This window comes from Astatotilapia calliptera, chromosome 6 (assembly GCF_900246225.1).
Source record: "Astatotilapia calliptera chromosome 6, fAstCal1.2, whole genome shotgun sequence".
Classification (NCBI taxonomy): Eukaryota; Metazoa; Chordata; class Actinopteri; order Cichliformes; family Cichlidae; genus Astatotilapia; species Astatotilapia calliptera.
This window is the reverse complement of record NC_039307.1, coordinates 18,130,576-18,151,551: the sequence shown is the minus strand read 5'-3', so window position 1 is coordinate 18,151,551 and position 20,976 is coordinate 18,130,576. Positions and strand designations below refer to the sequence as shown.

General features: G+C 41.6%; 1 protein-coding gene across 5 annotated transcripts; it reads right to left on the bottom strand.

Annotated features, from left to right (window-relative positions):
• Window positions 1–1,245: 1,245 nt before the first annotated feature.
• Window positions 1,246–20,737, bottom strand: kitb (KIT proto-oncogene, receptor tyrosine kinase b). Of its 5 annotated transcripts, none has more exons than XM_026170761.1 (21): window positions 20,520–20,737; window positions 17,489–17,764; window positions 17,104–17,388; window positions 15,234–15,373; window positions 13,927–14,095; window positions 13,576–13,765; window positions 13,367–13,482; window positions 12,992–13,106; window positions 12,045–12,232; window positions 11,517–11,623; window positions 10,671–10,797; window positions 10,468–10,572; window positions 9,433–9,543; window positions 8,720–8,858; window positions 8,561–8,628; window positions 8,328–8,419; window positions 6,002–6,124; window positions 5,502–5,613; window positions 5,188–5,287; window positions 4,440–4,545; window positions 1,246–4,283 (listed from the first exon to the last, which is right to left on the bottom strand). In XM_026170761.1, exons 1-21 carry the CDS (start codon window positions 20,572–20,574, stop codon window positions 4,140–4,142), a joined length of 2,868 nt encoding a protein of 955 aa, XP_026026546.1. In that variant the 5' UTR covers window positions 20,575–20,737; the 3' UTR covers window positions 1,246–4,139. The 5 variants fall into 5 exon arrangements, with proteins under 5 accessions (XP_026026546.1, XP_026026547.1, XP_026026548.1 ...); XM_026170762.1 differs by having other exon boundaries at window positions 8,561–8,625; XM_026170763.1 differs by lacking the exon at window positions 20,520–20,737 and adding an exon at window positions 18,567–18,594.
• Window positions 20,738–20,976: the final 239 nt, after the last annotated feature.

The window sequence follows — 20,976 nt, the reverse complement described above, 5'->3', positions numbered from 1 at the left end:
CCTTCCTTTTGACCCACAGTAAAGTACACTTATTGCCGGTTGTTTACCTTCACATGCATATGAACTTCTTAATCCATAAGGTTTAAATATGATGTCAGCCCACCCTTTGCAGCTCTAATAGCTTTATGTCCTCTGGAAAGGCTTTTTACAAGGTTTAGGAGTTCGTCTATGGGAATTTTTGGCCTTTCTTTCAGAAGCGCATTTGTGAGGTCAGAAAATGAATGTTGAACGAGAAGACTTGGCTCACAGTCTGTTCTAATTCATCCCAAAGGTGATCTATAGAGTTGAGGTCAGGACTCAGGCCAGTCAAGTTCTTTCACACCAAACTCACACATCCATGTCTATATATACCTCTGCTTTGTGCAAAGCTGTGCAGTCATGTTGGAATAGGAAGGGGTCACTCCCAAGCTGTTCCCACAAAGTTGGGACCAAGATGTCCAAAATTTCTTGGTATCTTGGTATTCTCAAGCATTAAGAGTTCATTTCACTGAAACCAAGGGGTTGAGCCCAACTCCTAACCCCCCCCCCCCCTTCTCCTCCAAAAACCCCCATCCCTACCCACAATTGGCAAATTGCACTGAGACAAGTACCATTCTCCTGGCAACTGCCAAGCCCAGACTTGGTCATCAGATTACTAGATGGAGAAGCATGAATCCCCCAGAGAGCACGTCTGCACTTGTTTAGAGTTCAGTGGCGCCGTGCTATACTGTGATTTTATGCGATCTACCACTTCATAGCTGAGTTGGTCTTGTTCCCGATCGCTTCCACTTTGCTATAACACCACTAATAGCTGGAATATTTAGTAGTGAGAAAATTTCACCACTGGAGTTGTTGCACAGAGTTGCTGGAATTCACTGAGCTCCTAAGGTGACCCATTCATTCACAAATGTTTGTAAAAGTTGTCTGCATGCCTAGGTGCTTAATTCTTTACACTTGTGGCCATGCGAGTGACTGAAACACCTGAAGTCAGTATGGGTGAGTGAATACTTTTGACAACATAGTGTATCTGGCTGGCAATCCTAGTGCCCATCTGAGGTTCACATTAGAAGTTTGACTGAAAAGTGCTATTACTCCTACAGTAATTACTGCCATTAAAATGCATCCATGGAACAGGGATGGCAACCTTTCATCAAGAAGCATCATGCGACACATGATGGTTGGACCATGTTGGCAACCTGAGGCAACATTTCACAAGAGTTTCTTTTACGACTCCATGTTGTTTCACAGAAAACAATAAAAGACTTATTGCAGTTAGTTTGACCATCACAGGTACATTCTTTATTATTACAAGTCAACCAACTGTATCAAAACTGCAAGAACCCGAAAGCCAGAGTGCAGAAACATTTTTCTGCTCTCTCACCAATAACTGTCACAAACAAATGCATTCACTTAAAAAAAAAAAAGTCTAAAGGCACATCTCTAAGATATTTACATTGCATACAGGTTTGACATACAGTAAAAAGCACACAATCAGTCCTAAATCCTTGGCCACACTGGCTTTGCTAAAGAGACTAAAGTTATCCATAAAAACATACAGCAATTGTTGTTTATAAGTCACAGTTTTCAAAGCTACAACGCACAGGTGGAAATTCGTGTTTATGTAACTTTTATGGCTTTATCTTTTTCATTAGGAATTATCGCTTGCATGCCACTCTGCTATGGCTTCTCTTCTTCTTTTTGTTTCCTCTTCAAAGACACTTTGTACTACCTTAGAGAAACGTGTTCATTTAAAGGCCTGCTGAAAACAAGTTTTAAGGTTTTAGGATTTGACATTTTGGGAAAATATTTTTGCTGAGTGACATAAGAACAATTAACCTTTCCAACATCCAGTCTGCCCTCTTAGGCAGAATGTTTTAAGCAAGATGTCTGGATTGAAAGGCTATGCCTCCTAAACACAGCAGCGACACAGGGCAGTGTGCTCCTCACGCTTCTCCTATACTCCCTTTTCATGACATGTTCCCCATTTCAACCCTCCAGCGCCACCACGGGCGATTTCATGACGTCAGTGATGCACTGTCAACCATGGAAGAACCCTGAGACCTATTCTTGGGTTTGTGAAAGAAGGAAAGGAAATGGGTCAGACGGGCTCGGCACGTGTGTAGCCAGCGGATGGGGCAGCATGTGATTGATGGAATACCTTAAACAATGGCAGTGTCCTGGTTTCTAAATCATATGATTCCTACATTACTCGGTAATGCAGAGGTATTTCCGGAGAGGCAGAGGGTATGTAGGAACTTCAGGAAGGATACAAATGATGCTCACGCACAAGCAGCAAAAACTCCTGGAAGGATCTTTGTCAGAGGTCTTCAGGCACCGAGCCACTCTGGGTTGGCAGTGTTGCTCTGAATGACCTCATCTCTCCCCAGTGAGTTCAACAGCAGAATCAACCTCCTCTAGAAAAACAAGAATCTTTCCCTCACCGAAGTCCAGCAGGATTTTGTCAAAAATCTTCTTCAATCCCAACATTCCTCCACAAGATTAAGCTCTTCAAGCGCCATCACAGTGCAGCTACCATGTCTCATAAGAAGGATCTGCCCCAAGTCACCACTGAATACCAGCTAGAAGCCACCGAATAGCTTCTGTACAATCTGGTGCCTCTAATGTGCAAAAACCCATTACTGAGACTTCATTAACTACCATGGCAACTTCTAATGAGTGCTGCAGTGCCATCATCTTTGCTCACATAGCATTGGAGTCACAGAGAATGAGAAGGCACTTCTAATGGTAGCCTTTAATATAAGCTCTATCATTTTAGTCTAATCTTAATGGCAGAGATGGCGTCAGCCAACCAAACACATAGTAGTATCTTGTTTTAAGTTCCTTCCTCCAGGAATTCTGATCAAATGGATGCTTTTTTTAGGCATATATCACAATTATATATCAGTCCAGACTAGAATTAGCAAATGTGTGGACTAGTTTTTCAGCATCCCTCTAAGGCAGGGTCTCCTAACTTTGACAATCTTGTGCAGATTAGAGAAGGCACTCCTAAACATTTCTTCAATGTCTGTGTTAAAATATCTATCTTAGATCTTCACATTAATAATGAAGGCCAAAGTGATGCCATCCAAAGCAAGTATCTGGTTAGATGCCTTGTTTCTTGGGCCAAACTCTTACAGGCCTTAACGTCTTTAAGACAAACTTGTAGTTCAACTGATTGGTTTTATCGGCTTTCACTGGTAAATACTGATAGACAGCAATAAAGAACATATGGAGACGAGTTAAAGACTGCACAGACTGATAATTTTGTATGAACCACACCATTCAACACCTACAACAGCAGCATGGTGACAGTTACGTAAGCACAACTCAAAGCTGTACACTCTAAAAAGGCAAAACTACCACAGGCATGCAGCTCAGGGGCTATTCTACTATCTTACATATCTTTTACTCAATGTTTAGCAACTGCACAAGTGTCCAAGCTTTAGAAATGCTGGTGTGCAGATTTTGTTACCATTGGACCAAGCCAGACAAGCTGATTACCTGTGTATTGTGTCTCCTAAACTAGAAACTACAGTTTTTAAGCTTTACTTCCTCATTTGCATGCGGCGACACGAGGATGGTATAATTCTTCTCATCTATCTCTCAACAAGAAAGTCCCAAAATGTCAAAAATATTTCTATGAAATGGCAGACAAGTCTGATACAAAGAGGTCCTCTAGTCACAGCATCAACTCTGTTTATTTATTTATCAGTTCACTATCATCTCCCCTGTGCAGGTATGTACATGTACTGGCAGCCTTTTGTTTTCTCCAAAGCATCTTAAGATGTAATCTAAGGCTGAATGTGAGCCAAGACTCTTCCCACTGCTGATGGGTGATGTATCTGATGGCCGGTTAGTGCTGAGGTCTGCTTTATTTAGACGTGCACCTGAAATACCTACCATGGAGATCAATATTGAAAGGGCAAGAGTAGATAGAGGCTGAGAGCCAAGTGCAGCCCTCAATATGTACAATATCTATATGTGTGTGTGTTTCTGTATGTGTGAGTGTGTGTGTGTATGGAAGATGCAGGAAGGCCAGCATTTGAGAGTTTGTTTAAAATGATCAGCTGTTAGTTGTAGTAGAGTGGAGTGTAGTTTGTGTGGTATGAGGTGAGGAAGGTCAGGAAGGTGGGGATTTATGTATGTGTCCAATTGGTGTGTCAGACATAGTCCAGGAAGACGTCAGCTGTGTTCTGCAGTAAAGGTTGGTTGGGGGCTGTTGTGCTGCAGACTGAGCTCAGTCTCCGTGATGGCGCCCTCTGCTGCTCTGGAGGACCTGAAGCATTACTCAGGGTCAGGTACACCTGAGGAGTAACACAGACTTGTGTTTTACGAAAGAAAGAAAGAAAGAAAAAAAAACAACATAATTTTTGTGCTTTGGAGATAAAATGTAGGGAAATGAGTGAAAAACAAAAAAGACAGATTACAAAAGTAAGACTAAGAGTCGTTCTTGCACTCACATTCTTGGTATTTTCTGACAGCAGCAGCTCTGTTTTCTCCACCAGCTTTTTGAAGGAAGGCCTTTTCAGAGGATCGTGGTTCCAGCAGGACAGCATCATGTCATACCTACAACGCAGGTCACACTGGCATTAGTTTATATGTCTGGGATACAGAGAAACAGCCAGAACACAAAAACAATCTAGCTATTTTATACATCTAAACTACAGGCTGACAGGTTCATAGCCTGTAACAGCTCATATTGCATCAGTCACGTTGTAGAAAATGACTTTAGTCATGGATATAAGGCAGCATCGAACAAATAATAACATATTTGGCTTTTACACCTTAACTGCTGCTGATTTAGTTCAAGTACCCACTGATGGAAAACAACATATAAATTAGATCCAAATAATTTATTTAAATAACTGATCATGTAAAATTATAATAAAAGAAGTCCAGGTTATAAATAAAAACAAAGAATTATTAATTGATCACCACAAAACAGAGTGATAATTTGTTTTGAATAAAACAGTTCTCTGCTTTTAGCTTCTACACTGTTGGCGTTGTTGGTTCTGCCCTGCTTATATCATCAAAGAAAAAGGTTGGGATGAAGTAAGTGCTTGACCAAGGCCTAAAACACATATTTTATTAATTGAAAAAATAATCTGTTTATCACCTGATAGTAAAAAAAAAAAAAACACACGACTTCCTGCAACCTTTGTGATGGCAGTATATGAAACAGACTCATTCTCACAAACATGCACTTACATCTCAGTGGGGGCATACTCAGGCCTGCTCATCCTGTGGCCTTCCTGAATCATCCTATAAAATGCAGATCCCACCTGCATCCCAGGGTACGGGCTGTTACCTGCAACAACAACTTTACATCATTTTTAAAGGAAAAAAATATTGATTTGCACGGTACTGTTGGCTTCTCAATCAATACCACTTTGCGTGCGTGCCCTAAGCTATGTTGCTGCTTGTGAGCATTAATAAGCCTGTACTAAAACCCCCAGTCAAATGGATGACAATGATGATTTGAAACAGTAAAAGGAAAGTAAAGCATAAAATGGAAATGTTACCGAGGGAGAATATTTCCCAGAGCAGGATGCCGTAGGACCACACGTCACTCTCAATCGTGTAGACGCAGTCAAAAATACTCTCAGGTGACATCCACTTGACCGGCAGACGAGCCTGAAGGAGGGAGAGAGCCATGAACTCGTGTCCTCATTTATAAGAATATAATATAGCCCATCAAAAAGAATCTAAATTTTCAGTGTGAAAAAAGTTATATGAAAGTTTTATAAAATACAATTCAATAAATAATGCCTTCGTGTACAAAATGAACAGAACTTTCTTCTTGTTTGGCCAGTGTAACTGCAAACTTTTCATCTTTTCCTTTTTAGCTTGCTGTCCAACTTTCTTCACAAAAATTCTACATGTATTGTTTCATAGAGCAGTTCAGACTCAGTAAAGAGAAGCGAGCGTGGGAGTTTTCCTGTCTTGGTTTGCGGAGACGGAGCGGGAACAAAGAACAAAGGAGGAGGGAGCGAAAGACTGACAGACGGAAAGACAGACTCACGTTTCCACGGAGCACATAGCTGGCATCGGTGGTGATGTCTCGTGCCAAGCCAAAGTCGCAGATCTTCGCCACCCTGCCGTGAGTCAGCAGAATGTTTCTAGCTGCAAGATCCCTGTGGATGCACTGCGCACACAAACGCGGCAGCAGAAACAAACACAGCGATGAGCATTGACACAGCAACCGGTTTCTGCAGTGAATGACAGGGCACGCTTACAAAGGAGGCGAGGCCGGTAAAGCTTGTGGCAAACACAAAAGGCGAACTGACGTGTTTACAAAAGAAGAAGAAGTAGAAGAAGGAGAAACAATGACTCAATATGACCAAACAAAATTCAAGAAAGCATGTGTGGGTAAACGGGTGCCACGTTTTACACGATCATTCTAAACAGTTACTTTTGTCTTATTTAAGAGTGTAACTGGTTAATAAAACGGTTTTAAGATTGCATCGTAGAGGGAAGTAAAACACTTTTTTTCATCTTTATGTTACAAAGAAAAAGTGTCACCAGCTTGGGCTCTCTGTTGGCCTGCCACCAGTTTGTGTCTGTGAGAAACGAATCAGCTGTGGCGAAAGACACCGTTAAAGCTGTGTTTGAGCACAGTTTCTTTACACAACAAAAGGGGAATTGTGTTATTACGATCATAATTTTAAAAAAGCTGGGCTGCTATGTAAAAACAAAATGCATGCATTTGCAAATCTCTTGAGTCCATATTTGAATGACAACACAATATAGGAAAAACATCAAACGTTTAAACAAAGAAAATGCATTTAAGAAAAATCTAGCTCATTTCGAATTTGATTGCAACAGATCAGTAACATGAAGTAAAGATGGGGAGTGGTTCACCAATCGGCAAAAAAATGAATCTGCAAACTGTGGAACAATTTCAGAGTAATGATCTTCAATTCCACAGAATGTGGAGAAATCTGTATGCGCAATGGACAAGGCTGAAAATCATATGAAACTCAGGCAGCACTACATTTAAAACAGGCATGATCCTGTCATAGAAATCCCTCCATGGGCTCGTGAGCACTGTGAACACAGTTCACCGTGCACTCCACAAATACAGGTTAAAGCTCTATCATGCACATGATACAGAGACCCTGCTGTCTTCTCTGGGCCAAAGCTCGTTTAAAGTGGACTGAGGCAAAGGGGGAAACTGATCTGAGGGCAGATGAATCGAAATTTGAAATTCTCTTTGGAAAACTTGGACGCCAAGTCCTGTGGACTAAAGAAGAGAGGAATCATCCAGCACTCAATTCAAAAGCCTCGGATGGTACTGGGGGCAAAACGGTGCCCAACTTTTTTGGACTTTTTTGTAATTCATGTCATATTTTCTTTTAACTGTTCAGGTAACCTGGGCACAGAAGCCATGTTTCTACTGAAATCATGAAAAAATATGGTAGGGAATGCAATCCAAATGGATAAATTAGTAGAAATAAGCCAACAAACTATGCATAAATTAAATAAATAAATAAAAAAGTACAGTCTGAGCAATTGAAGCGGTTTAAGGCTGACTGTTTGTATGTAACTAAGGTGGAGCTTCTTCAAACTTTAATTCATTTAATTTCCTTTCATTTGGAATCATGTTCCTGTCCACCGGATCACTCTTGTAGGATTTAATTTCTGCTGCGTCTACGTTTGTGTAGTCCTACAACTACCAAGTGCACTTCGTTGTTTTTGGTAACTAGCATTGACAAGGTAGCGCATGTAAGAGTTCTGCTTCTACCTGATTGTTTGAAAGTCGCTGTGAGAAATGCTGTAAATCAGCAAGCACTAATGCAGTGTGCAAAACATCAATGTTTGGATTGTGCAGCTTGCAGCTTGAGTGTTTTATGGTTGTATGGGTGTGTCAGCAAATACAGAAGTTTGTAAAGACAACACTGGTCCTGAGATGCAATCCAGATATGTGACATTATCTCGACTTGATTTATACGCCTAGTCGACTTTGTGCGTTGAATCTAAATATGGCATAAAACAAAGCAGTGCCTTAATGGCTAAAATGCTCCACACAGCCTGGGGGAAGATGCAGTTATGTGATAACTGAACAAATTCTCTGTAACTTCATCGTTACATTTGGCATTTTTTTCATTGCTGAATTGACAGCATTAAATAGAGACGCCTAATTGTTTAATCTGCTTGTGTGCAGTATACGTTTGAAATGCAGCAATGCCGTGGTTTCCTACTATAATGATGCCATTAGCTGAAAGAAAAAGTTCTGCACGAATATTGGCCCTGAGCCATGCCATGATTTATGAACTAGGAACAGCACTTTTAAATCTCTCCCATGACGAGTCTATATACTGTTTATTAACAGTCTGTAAAAGCCTTACATTCCTGGAAGTAATGTACTCCATTCCTTTGGCCACCTGGTAGGAAAAGCTGAGGAGATCTTCAGCATCCAAGGACAGCTCATCTATGTCATCTAGGCACACAATGCACTTCAGTTATATGCGAGAATTCCAGTTTTGATTCATTTGTAGGGAATTTTCATCCTTTGTGGAGGCATGCTATTGGTTATGCAGTGTATTGTAATTAGAAATGTAAAGAGAGAGCGACGTTGTACCTGACTCAGAGGACCTTTCTTTCTCAGAGGGACGCATGGGCATATATCCTGCACCAGTAGCCTCACTGCTAAAGAAATACACACAGATACAAACACGTAAGTAGAGAAACTAGCCACTTTCAGCTGTCATCGCCATGAAGCATTCCTGCACATACGCACCTTGTGGACTCTGTTGGGTTCGAGACATTGTGGTAGTAACCATCCCCAGCTCTGGAGTTTAGGAAGGACTCTCTTTTCCTTCTGAGGAAGTTGAGGAGGTCCCCATAGCAACAGTACTCTGTAATTACCAAAATTGGTCCTGGCAGAATACAGGGACAAAAACCAAAACAATACAAAAACGACAACCATCAGTCACTGATTTTTAAACCATGACAGCACAATGAAAATGAGAAGAAACGGCAAGCAGTTCTGACACAGTGATGAGGCTTGACAACAAGGGTGTTTAAAAGCTGATCATGTTTAAACAGAGGAAACAATGTCACTATTCCTTGTTTCTCTCACAATAAGTGCTTATGCATACATCTGTGGAAAAAAACACCAAACTAAATTATAATCAATACTGAGGTCTAGACAGCTAAATAATATTGAACACACACACAGCAGATTTGTGGCAAGGTAAAATGAATCACGTCTTCATATCGAAGGCAGATGCTGATAATGGCCGGGTACAGCAGTGAGTCACCACATGAGGATATGGCAAATGTGTCTCCCAGACAATATTCATAATCATAAATCATGACAGTCAACAATAAAACAAGAGTGCAGATGTGTAAGGTTTATGTGCCCCCGACACGACAAAACCAATCCAAAAATATCTCACATGCAAATCTGATTCTGAGTGAACTAATTGTGCTCGTAGTGACTCCTCTCACCTCCGACGGTGCAGGCTCCCAGCAGGTTAACGATGTTAACGTGGTTTCCAAGGTAAATGAGAACCTTCAGCTCAGACATCAGCGCCTCCTTCTCCGTGGAGTGAGCGTTGGCTGAGATGACATCATCACAACATTAAAGTGGAAGACGTATAAGCACAAAATCAAAGGCCGTAAAGTGAAAGTATTCCTTTGTGACTGGCGTATTCTCATATTTAAAAGCCTAACGGCAATCAGAAATACAGAAGAAACAGTACCAGTAGTGACACTAGTGGCGGTGTAACAGTTATTTGGTTTTCAGCCCAGTGTTTTCCAATCTAACATAAATGTGGGGGATTAAAAGAATTGTAAAAAGAGAAAAAACAACTTCATATTCGTCTCTACTCTGAAACTTGTTTATGTTGTTGTTATTGTTTGAGTGTTTGTTTTTTTCGAGTCAGAATATTTGGACAATTGGTTGGAGTGCTAAGTTATCAGCTAACCCAAGCAAGCTCTGTCAGCAAGCAGGCCCCATAGACTGTAGGGGTGAGTAGCTCGGACACACATGCCTCCTAATTAGTGTGGAGTAAAAACAGAGCCACAGTCTTCTTATACAAGCTGTACCAAGCAGCAAGCCGTAATATTTGTCATGTAATTCCTTTAAAATGCTCCAAAAGACCAAAAGTGAGCGATCTAGTTTACTGATTTTAATTAGCGAAGGTTAGGACGAGCAGGCAGCTTCCATATAACTAACTTTACTTCTTGCAAGTATCAAAATGAGTTATTAAAAATAAAAAACAAAAGGCCCCACTGTATTCATTAACACAGAGTCTGTGTGCACTGACTTGCTTTCGGAGCCACTTAAGGAACTGCAATTTCTGTCACTTCCAGGTTAGATTTATTTTTCATCATTTTTCATTCAATTTTAAACATGGGATTGCAGTCAAACACTTTGAATTTTGGTGTTTTCACTCTTTAAGTACAGTACTGAGTACTTTGTACCACTTTATATAATATTGTTACAACACAGAGACGGTGATGGGGAAAATATAGACTTACGTTTCAGCATCTTAACAGCGACGGTTGTCACAGCGTCTGCAGAACACAATCCGTATGCCGTGGCCCTCACTACCTTTCCAAACGCCCCAGAGCCCAGGGTCTTACCTTCAAATAAACACAAAAAACAAACTTTAACACTTCATTCATGCTCTAAAAATGATAACAGTCGCTGTACATTTGCACTCTTACACACACTGTCCTACCAAAGCGCAGTTTCTGCCTGGGGAACTCCCATTTGGAGTCATATGGCAGCTGGGTGGGGTCAATATATATATGGTTGTTTCCATGGACAGTCTCGATGACCTTCCACTGAATCTGGAACTTTGGTTTCTGTTAAAGTTTGGAGGGGAGAGAAAAAGTGACGTCAGATCAGCTTCCCGGGACTGTTTGTTGTGTTCGACTGTATAGCTCATATTCCCTTTCACGTTGCTCTTTTACAAAGATGCACTTTAGTTGTCAGCCCGAGTCTAGACTTTCCCCCTGACGATCCCACTGCAGATGCGTGAGATACTTCTCAAGGAGTCTGACTCATCTGAGAGCAATAAGCACAGCATGCTCAGGGGGGCAAATTAATGGCTGGAGGCGTGATCGCAGTGTCAAAAATCCTTTAACTACAGCATGTCTGCACTTCAAATGGTTGACTGATTCAACTGAAATTCATTAGGACACATTCATGTTGATTAAAAGAATTTACCGTCACTCTTGCGTGCAAAACATCACTGCCAAATGCAGAACGAAAGAAAGATGCTTCTAACTTTAACGTACTCTAAACACGATGGAGGCATGAGTCATTAGTAAATGAGAATGGGCCCTTTGCCAGAAACTCCCAAAGCCATTTACTTTCCTGGGATGCAAAGTGTATGTCAATGCTGCTTGATGATCCTGATTTGAGATTGATGTTTATAATCTTTGAAACTGATTCATGGGTTTGAAAGGGGCTGATGGCCAAAGAGTTTTGTGATTTACGTCAAATCTGTGACCCTACTTAAACCCGGGCTTAAAATCACAATAATCATAAGGCATGCACAGTTTATTTCCTTTTACCTTACCTGCAAGTACTTATAAAGCAGCACCACTAACACGAGGCTGAGTAAGACCCCAGTAGCCACCATGCCGGTTAGAAGAGGCGTGAAGAGTTTATGGGGGACCACACGCTCTGAGAATGAACACCAACAAACCCAGAGTGAGAAATCTCATGGAGCATTGAAGTAGCCAAGTTTTGGTAGTTACACACACACACACACACACACACACACACACACACGGAGTGACATCCTCTACCGTTAAAACAGACAGCTGCAGCAGTGGTGTTTGTTTGTGTGACAAGGATTAGTGAGTCTGCGCCATATAATCCCAGCTTGCATAGTCAGCATACACTAATCTCATTCAATCTGTACCCAGTAACCACACACCTGGCCTGTGCAGACAAAGGGTCAATGGGTTTGTGTGTCTTTTTGAATTCTTGCACAACGTATTTGTGGCGCGCTATATAAGACAAATCCCCACCACGCAGACACTGACGCTTCACCTGTGTTACTCTCCTTGCAGCTCTATTTGCGGTCCGTACAGTGTCTTACCACTGATGGAGAACAGGGTGTAGGCCTCTGCCTCCTCTGTAGAAGCGACACACTCCAGTGTGTGGTACTGAGTGAACTCTTTGCTGACATTCAGTCGGCTTTCCACTTGACTCCTACCAAAGGTTGACTCTGAAAGGACAGTGACCTCTGAGGTCTCCCACTGGGTGGCATTGGGCAATTGTGAGCACCTGTTGAGACATTAAGGTTGCTTACGATCACTCCGTGCAAGAGCAGGTTTCAGCCTTTACAAATCAATTTATTGATTCAGTGCCTTTGGATCCACTCCAGTAGGAGAGGTAGGAAAAATAAGACATACTAAACTTACAGCTCCTTACTGTAAGTGCGTTAAAAGCTTTTCCATCAATTGCTAAATTGTCTAAAACAAATTTAAAAAGATGGAAAAATTAAAGCAATTTTAAGTCTAATAGATGTGAAACTAGAGCACAGTTCTGCATCTGAGTTACAGATGAACCAGCCAACAAACACATCAGAGGTGGTGTCGCTGATGTAGATCACCCAGTGGAAACCGGGTGCTGTTTCTGCAGCTCCTTCTAGCAATCGTCTCCATTACTTCTGTTCTAATAGAATAAAATGATCCTTTCTGTTCCTACGATCCTAAAACCTAGCCATTTATATTTGTAGCCAATTGTTGTTGTTTTCTTTTCTTTCTTTTTTTTTTTTTTTTTTACATATACATATCTTCATGTGGACCTTTAATACAGCTGCTTCTCGTCAGTGGGGCCAAATCACTATTTGTATCTTAGTCGCTAACCTGAGAACGGAAGGCTTGGTTAGATATTTACTTAATAATATGTTACTAATAAATCAAATTTCAAAGGCAAACTGATTTCCTGTTTCATGATCATTTTTTCAGAATTAAGATTTTAATTTCAGTGGGCCTAATCCTCTTTTGTAAGATCTTGATATAAGCTGCGTTTTCGGGATACCTTGTGCGCGGCAGCTCACAGAAGTACCAGCTGATCTTAGGGACGGGGTATCCTGCAGCAATGCACCGCACTTGTCCATCAACAGGCCCTTCCTGAGCTGTAATGACAGGCTTACCTTACGGAGAAAAAAGAAAGTCGTATACAGCACATGTACAAAGCATCTCCTGTTGACTCCCAGTATACTGGCTACCTGTGGTATTACTACAGAAAAGTACCAGCTGATCAAAATGAGGTTTCCTTTAACTAAAATCAATGCAGGCGAAAAGTTTGTAAAACTCTGATTTATCTAGCTACTCTTCTGTACAGATTGTTATTTCAGCTACTAACTGTGTTCTAAGTATACAACCCAAAGGAACAAATGTGAGAGCTACTTACTGTTGACATACACATGAAACGAGTGATCGACAGATGCGTCTTTGTGACTGGCTGAGAAGTTGTAGATCCCGCCCTCGGAGCCAAGAACCCTCACTAGTCTCAGCTTGCTGCTGTATCTGATAGAACAAGTGTATTTGTAAAATCCTTTAACCCACAGTGACATACTAGCGTACTGGTTACTTGAAGTACTCACTTTTAACTAACTGTACCTGTATTTGTTTCGGTGGAGAGTGATGACGTGCTCTGTGGTGTTGTGGAGAATCTTCCCATTGTAAGACCAGGACATGAAGCTTGGTGCAGGATAGGCATCGAATTCAACTTTTAGGCTCAGGCTCTCTCCCTCTTTAACCTCTTCCTGGACTGGACTTTGACTTACTAACATTTTAATGAACCCCTGATCTGAAGAGCAGAAATGTGTAAGTTTAATATGTTTTATGAACAAAAGGTTGATAACATTCTGCACACATCCAGGTATGTGTGGCCTCAGAAATAACTATAACATTACTGGGGCAACTTGAAAATATATTTTTGAGTATAAATACAAAGCCCCCAATTCTTACCGTAAACTTTGAGCTCCATCGCTTCGTCACTGCGGCCTCTTTCGTTGTGAGCATGGCAACGGTAAGTCCCTGAGTCTGATTGGTTAACAGCTGGGATCAAGAGTGAGGTTGAACGCTCGTAACCCAAACCCCCGGACAGGATGTGTGAGGTTTGTGTTTCAAAAGGATGCTGCAAAGTGGCAAAGAGGAGGCAAAGAAGCATGCTTTACAGGTGTAACATGACACAGATCTGTTGTTTTCTACATAATCCAGCAACTGTAGTCTTACTGTAACATACAAAGTCTGGCTGTCAGCACCTCCTCCCTATGATCAAAAGTTGAGCGACCAAGCTCAGTACACAGTGACGTCTTAGCCTTCTTAAGTTTCTTATCTAGATCAGATGTTATGACATCACCTACCAAGGAGTTAAAATGACCTATGTGTAACATTTATGCGCCTGCAACGCTTCAAATAATAGTATCATTTTAATTTAATGACAGTAGCATCTCATTTATATCCACAAGGCTCAATTTTGCATTTAGCACATCATGATGCCATCATGTTGCCTAGCAACCACCTAACAATGGGTTAAAATCACAGATCAAACAATACTGTAGCAGTGGCACATACTAGTATATAAAATGTCTATACTGGTAACTAAGAAATTGTAAGTAACAACCATATACAAAGTGTGGAATTTGTGCCAAATATGAATAAAAAGCACAATGTAACTATTTGCTATTCACAAGCTGCCACCCCAGCCCCCCGTCTGGACACTCCTCTGCACGTCAAAGGTCAAACCTCCAGCAACACTTGCAGTATGAAGAGCAACTTTGTTACTTCAGCCTATACCCTTTGTCAGTGATGACGGGAACAGGCTGCTGAAATATGCTGGCAGAACCAGAAAGTTGCTCTTCATGCTTCAAATGTTGCTGGACCATCAGCCTCTTCACATGTTTGCCCTTCACCGTGCACCTTGAAAGTAGGCGAAGTTACAACCTGTTTCCAAAACTTTTACGAATTTCTCTCCTTTTTTTTTGTCTTTTTTCAAACTTTTTTTTCAATATTAAAATATTGGGTATAATTCTTCACAGAAAATATAGTTCTGCTTTTTGTTTACATGTTAAACAGCATCACAAATCTTTTGGAAACATGTTTCTTGAACGAAAAAGTCTCTAAAGCATTACTTGGGATATGAGCTCACTTTTCTCCATGTTAGCTTTGTGCAAAATGAAATCATTTCTAAAGGACGTTGCAAACTGTTTGACAAGTAGGCAACCAAACATCCCTGACAAAGAACTGCAAATAAATCCCTGAATCATTCTCACCGCTGTTGACGGGAAGTCCCACTTGAGAATGACGTCTGCGTTGACATTGGAGGAGCTGCAGGTAAGCTCGAACTGCTCTCCTGTCCTCAAGATGACTTTGTCTTTCTGGGACAGCGTGATCACTGGGCGTAACTCTGGCACTGAATCAAGGGATTCAAAAAGCAACTGTAGCAAACTGCTGTATTTGTGAGTTCATCTAAACCAGCATCATATCATTTTTTTCACCTGTGCATTGTCACACAGACACTTCTAACAGCACGACATATGTGAGCCTGAAATCATTCTGCTGCACTGTAATAACTCTGGACTGGTATGATCTGAAATCATGAATCCCAAACGGCGGCTTTTCATCTGACCTGAAACAAAAAATGTGGTGGTTTTGTGCTAAAATGTAATAAAAATAAGTAAATTGCTTATTTAAACGCCATAATAAAATACCCCAATGCGGTTTGTACTGTGCAGCTTTATACTGACGTGAGCAGCATGACCAAATGCAGACACTTGTCCCCACGTAGGCAGGACGATTAATTTCCAGCATTAAATGCCTGCAGACGCCGCTTCGGTTGCTGTGTTTGTGCTGGACTAATTCTATTTAACCCAAACACAGCCTTCATGCTCTGTTACAGAGCTTTGTTCACTGGGGGAATCAAATCCCTCGGCTCCTCCCTTCCTCAACGTACTTCTCGCTTTCTCCCTCTTCCCATCATTCAAAAGGACACCATGCCGTACTGCCCCTCAGCTGGTCCGCATAAAGAGTGCTGATGTAATGCAGAGGACAGAAGCACAAACTTAAATTGTATCTATGATCGATTTTATTTTATTAAGATGCACGTAGCTCGTAAAAATGTAATATCTCTTTGTGGCTAAAAAAGAAAGTGAACAGAAGGCTTTTGGACTGTCTATTATTAGCCATGCTAGCTGCTCTGCATTTGCCAGTGTTGGTCCGCTATCATGTTCCAGTCTTAACCAAGACTGGATGGATTTCCCATAGGATGAATGCATATTGCATCTGCTCATGCTTTGGCTTTTTACGATGCTACAATTTCGCTTATTGGTGATATTGAGCAAAATGTCAATAGCTGCCAAAGTCTAGGCAGCTATGAATTTCATAAATTAAAATCCTTCATTTTGCATCAAACCAAATTCCTGCAGAACTAATGACATGCCATTATGCTTTTAGAGGCATCAGTGAAAGCAAATGCTGTGGTTTTAACTTCCAATTACTAATTACGGGTAAAGTATGGACGTTTTTCCACTTCACCATCGCCTCGCCTGCTAGTGACTTTGCAGTTTTCCCTTTTCCTAATTCAAACAGTTCCTCTAAAGATGCTTCTGTGCTCTCAGCAGCTGCTCATAGATGGATGTTTTTGTATTTCAGGTATGAAGAGAAATATGAATGTGGCAGTAAACCCATTGTTTTCTTCCTCCACATTTAGCTTCATTAACACCCATGAAACAACTTAAACATGGTGTTCATTTAGTCACGCTGCAAAAATCAAGCTCCGATCACAACCCGGATAGATTAGGTGATAACAACAACATCTGAGTGCCAGCCCACATCAGCTGATGGCTCAGCTGGTACTCTTCCATACATCAGGCAGCTGCTGGACATCTTCCAGCTGCTCTGAATCCCACTTCCTTCCTCAGTCCTCTTGTTCAAGCTGTGTCTGACTTAATTAGGCTCCTGCCTGTTGTCACTGATGCTTGCTCTGTTCTGTAACAAGACCTTATATTTTCTATATATGCACACTGAAGGGAATATATCACCAGTAATTAATTACTCTGGACAAAAGTGACTAATCTCTCATTAACATGAATGGTAATTTCAGGAAACACGAATAATACATATCGCTTTTTGACTTTTACTTACCGAGTCGTACTTCCAGATTGTATTTACTTGACATCACTTTGACTCCGTGAAGAAGTCCCACACATACGTAGCAGCCATCGTATTCCTTCTGAATGTTGTTGATGGTGATGCCTTCCTGAAGGTCACTCTTATAACTCATACCAGAGGGCAGAGGTCGTCCATCACAGGTCTCCAAACCCAGGTGGGTGACCTCGGGGTCAGTAACAAGGCAGGGAATGGTGCAGCTATCGCCTTCTCGCACCAGTTTGATGTTTATCATGATGTGCAGGAAAGCATTGTAGGGGTCTAGGGAGATGACAGACAGGTAAAGATTTGGATTAATGTTGTGAAGACAAACATCCAAATGCCCCCCCCCCCCCCCCCCCCCCCCCCGTTAAACACCCACCTTTCACGTATACGTAGATAGAGCTCTGTTCCAGTGTGATGTTATTCACACATATATAGCGACCCATGTGGTTAAGCTGGGCGGCTGATAGCCTGACGAAAGCCACGTTGCCCTCCTGCACCTCTCCATCCAGCTTGCGAGACTTGTCCCTGTACCACCTTAACCTGGGCGGGGCGCCAGACGTTGTGGCATTGTCATAGCAGCGCAGCTCTAGCTTCCCCTTCTTGGGAACTACGATGTGAGGCCCACCGGGGGAGATGAGTGGCTCTGACCACACTGGTAGAGAGGAAGAACATTAAGGATGATGGATGTTGGACCTGTTGCTAATTTTGAATGGGTTCGGCTTGGATAAAAATCCACACCAGAAGGGAAAGAAATGCTGCTGCTTTCTGGTGTATTAATATAATAATAATATAATTAAATACAACCTCTGAAGAAAAAAACCCAGTGAAGGCATAGCGGAGATGTTGTTCTTAATCGAAACATTTTTTTCAACATATAGCCTCATTTAAAACTGCTTTCATTGCTTTTGGTACAGATTCAGCAAGGCGCTGGAAGCGTTCCTCAGAGATTCTGGTCCATGTTGAAATGATAGCATCACAGATTTGTCAGCTACACATGCATGGTATAAATTTGCTGTTCCACCAAATCCCAAAGGTGCTCTATTGGATTGCTATCTGGTGACTATGGAGGCCATTTAAGTACAGTGAACAGTGAACAGTTTGAGATTGCTTTAGCTTTATAGGAGCAGCAATTAGAAGACGCGTGCACTGCTGTCATAACTATTGATACAAGGCGGGATGGATGTATGCATTCATGCTGTTTTATGTAAAATTCTGCAATCTGAATTTTGCTGCAGACATTTATACTGATCGGACCCAACAACATTTTACTAATCTTCTAATGTCAAGTTTAATTAGCCTGTGGATTGTAGCCACAGTTTCCTGTTCTTAGCTGACAGCAATGGCACCCGGCGTGGTCTTCTGCTATAGTCCCTCTGCTTCAAGGTTTAATATCTTATGCAATCGGAGACGATCTTCTGCATACAAGAGTTCTAACAAACAGTTATGTGACTTACTGTTCCCTTAGCTCAAAGCAGTCTGGCCATTCTCATCTGACCTCTGGCATCAACAAGGCATTCGCAGAGAAAATTCCAGTAGATCAGCAGTTTCTGAAACACTCAGACCAGACCGCCTGGCACCAACAACCACGCCAGGTCCAAATCACTTACACCGCTGTCCTTCCCCATTCTCATACTCTGTTTCAAATTAAGTAGATTGTCTCAATCGCTGCTACACGGCAAAATGCAGTGAGCTGCTGCCAAGTGATTACTTAATTAGGTATCTGCATTAACAAGCAGGTGAGCAGGTGTACAGATTAAAGCTGATGTAGATTTTATTTTTCTGATTATTCCATTCGTAGCTTGGTTTCTAAAGGGTCAGAAAATTGTGAAAATAGCTACCAGGAGTCAGAAATCCTGAAGTACATGTTGTAACAAAAAACAGCATTTTCTGTTTGTTGTGTTAGCAGACTGCCACTCCAGAGATCTAAAAATACTACCACATGAGACTAAAAAGCAAACAATTCCTCATAGCTGAAATGCTGTAAGAAAGCAGCACAGTATCCTGGCTTGACTAGGACTGAAAATATCAAAATAATTGCTGTTATTTTTCTGTTGATTGATCGTTTAAGATCAGAGTGCCCAGTGTGGTGGTTAAACAGGATGGCATGATTGACAGAGACTCCCTGAAGAGAGAGTGCTATCTAACCACGACAGCTCAATTGGAGAATCAATAATTATGAGTTATACAGCCGCTGAGTAATCATGCATCAAGGTCCCTAAACCTATTCCCTTAAGATGAGTAAACCCAGCTGACATTTTAGTTTAAGCTCCACCAGTCTTCCTCCCACTTTCTTTCTCTCCTTTTCCCCCACTTAGATTTGCACATGATAAGAGCCATTTCAAAAACAGGATTTTCATGTGACTGTTGTGCCTCCAGGCTCAAGCAGAGCTCAGAAAGCAAAAAGGAGAAGGATGTGAATCCCCCCTCCCTTCCAAAATATCCACATCTGTGTTTGCGCGGGGTGTGAGGGCATGTTTTTAATGCTGCATCTCTCAGAATATGAGTTTGGCAACCAGTGATTTGAACTATTTGAACAAGCGAACGGTTTCAGTAGTAAAAAACAAAAAAACAAAACAAAACCCGAGGCAGTTATGTGACTAAACACGAAGCTTTGATCCTAACATCCAGAGCTGTTAGATGTCAAGATGCTGCGGGTGCTTTGTGGTAGAAGATGCGTATCTTTTTTTCCCCTTCTTCTTCTTCTCCTCTTTCTTCTTCTTTGTTTCTTTTGCTGTTCTGGTAGGATGCTCAACCTTATCCTCTTCGTTTGGGTAGAATAAATAATTAATTCTCTTCAAACAAAACACTCAAGCACACACAGGGACACACAAACACACAAACACACACACACTTGTTGCCCGCCAAAGGTATTTCCAGCGCACCACTAAACAGTTATGCATACAAATGATTTGTAGACTTAAGCTGGCGGGTTGGCAAGAGCTTTACATTTACCTTTAGTACTAAATGACTGACTTGAAACAGTCCGGAAAAACAGTAAACGGACAGGAGGTTGCGCTAAACATGCGCAAAGATACACGCTGTTTTTCCTCGGCTGTTTACGTCTATACTCTAAGATATAGGCAAAAAAAAGACTCTTTAATGGTGACAGCAGCACATGTCGCACCAGTGGGAGACGGAATAAGACCCGAAGAAGCACTGACTCTAAAATAATGCACGAACAAAGTACAGAAATAAATGATTTGAATTATTACCATAGGGTGAAAAGCATTAAGGATGCCGTCATAGAAATTCCACCACTATAACAGCAATAAAACGTAAGAATATCTGAAACTACCCACTCAAAGAGTTGGGAGAAAAAAAACACAACAAAGCAATAAAGTCAACACTGAGAAAAAAAAAGATATCCACACGCCGCGCTGAAATAACATCGCAAGTGGTTTTCTTACCGGTTAGTGGCAGCAAAATAAAATACGAGGCACAAAGAACCCAGCGGAACCTCATTGTCGGGTGATTTTCAAGTCTTTCACTCTACCCCATGCGTTTCAAGCGCAGACAAAACCATCCTGTGTCTAAAACAACGAGACCTCGTCCAGCGTGATAACGCGGCACAGGTTCCTCCAACGTAATGAGCGCACGGACACAATGATCCAGCAGCCTGGCTCCCCCTGATGGATTTCATTGGAGCTTAAAGACACAGTGCATCGCCTCTCTCCCTCCCCCCTGCTCTGGATCATTGCCACTCCTTGCTGTCCCGCATTGGTTGGAGTCTGGCCAAGGTGATGAGTCTGTTATTACTGAACCCCCCCCCCCCCCCCCCCCCCCCCATAAAAATCATCTTCACTCAGTCGTTTGGAAGAATAAGTAAATTTTCCATCAATAAAAGTCCTGGTGGTGCAGGGATAC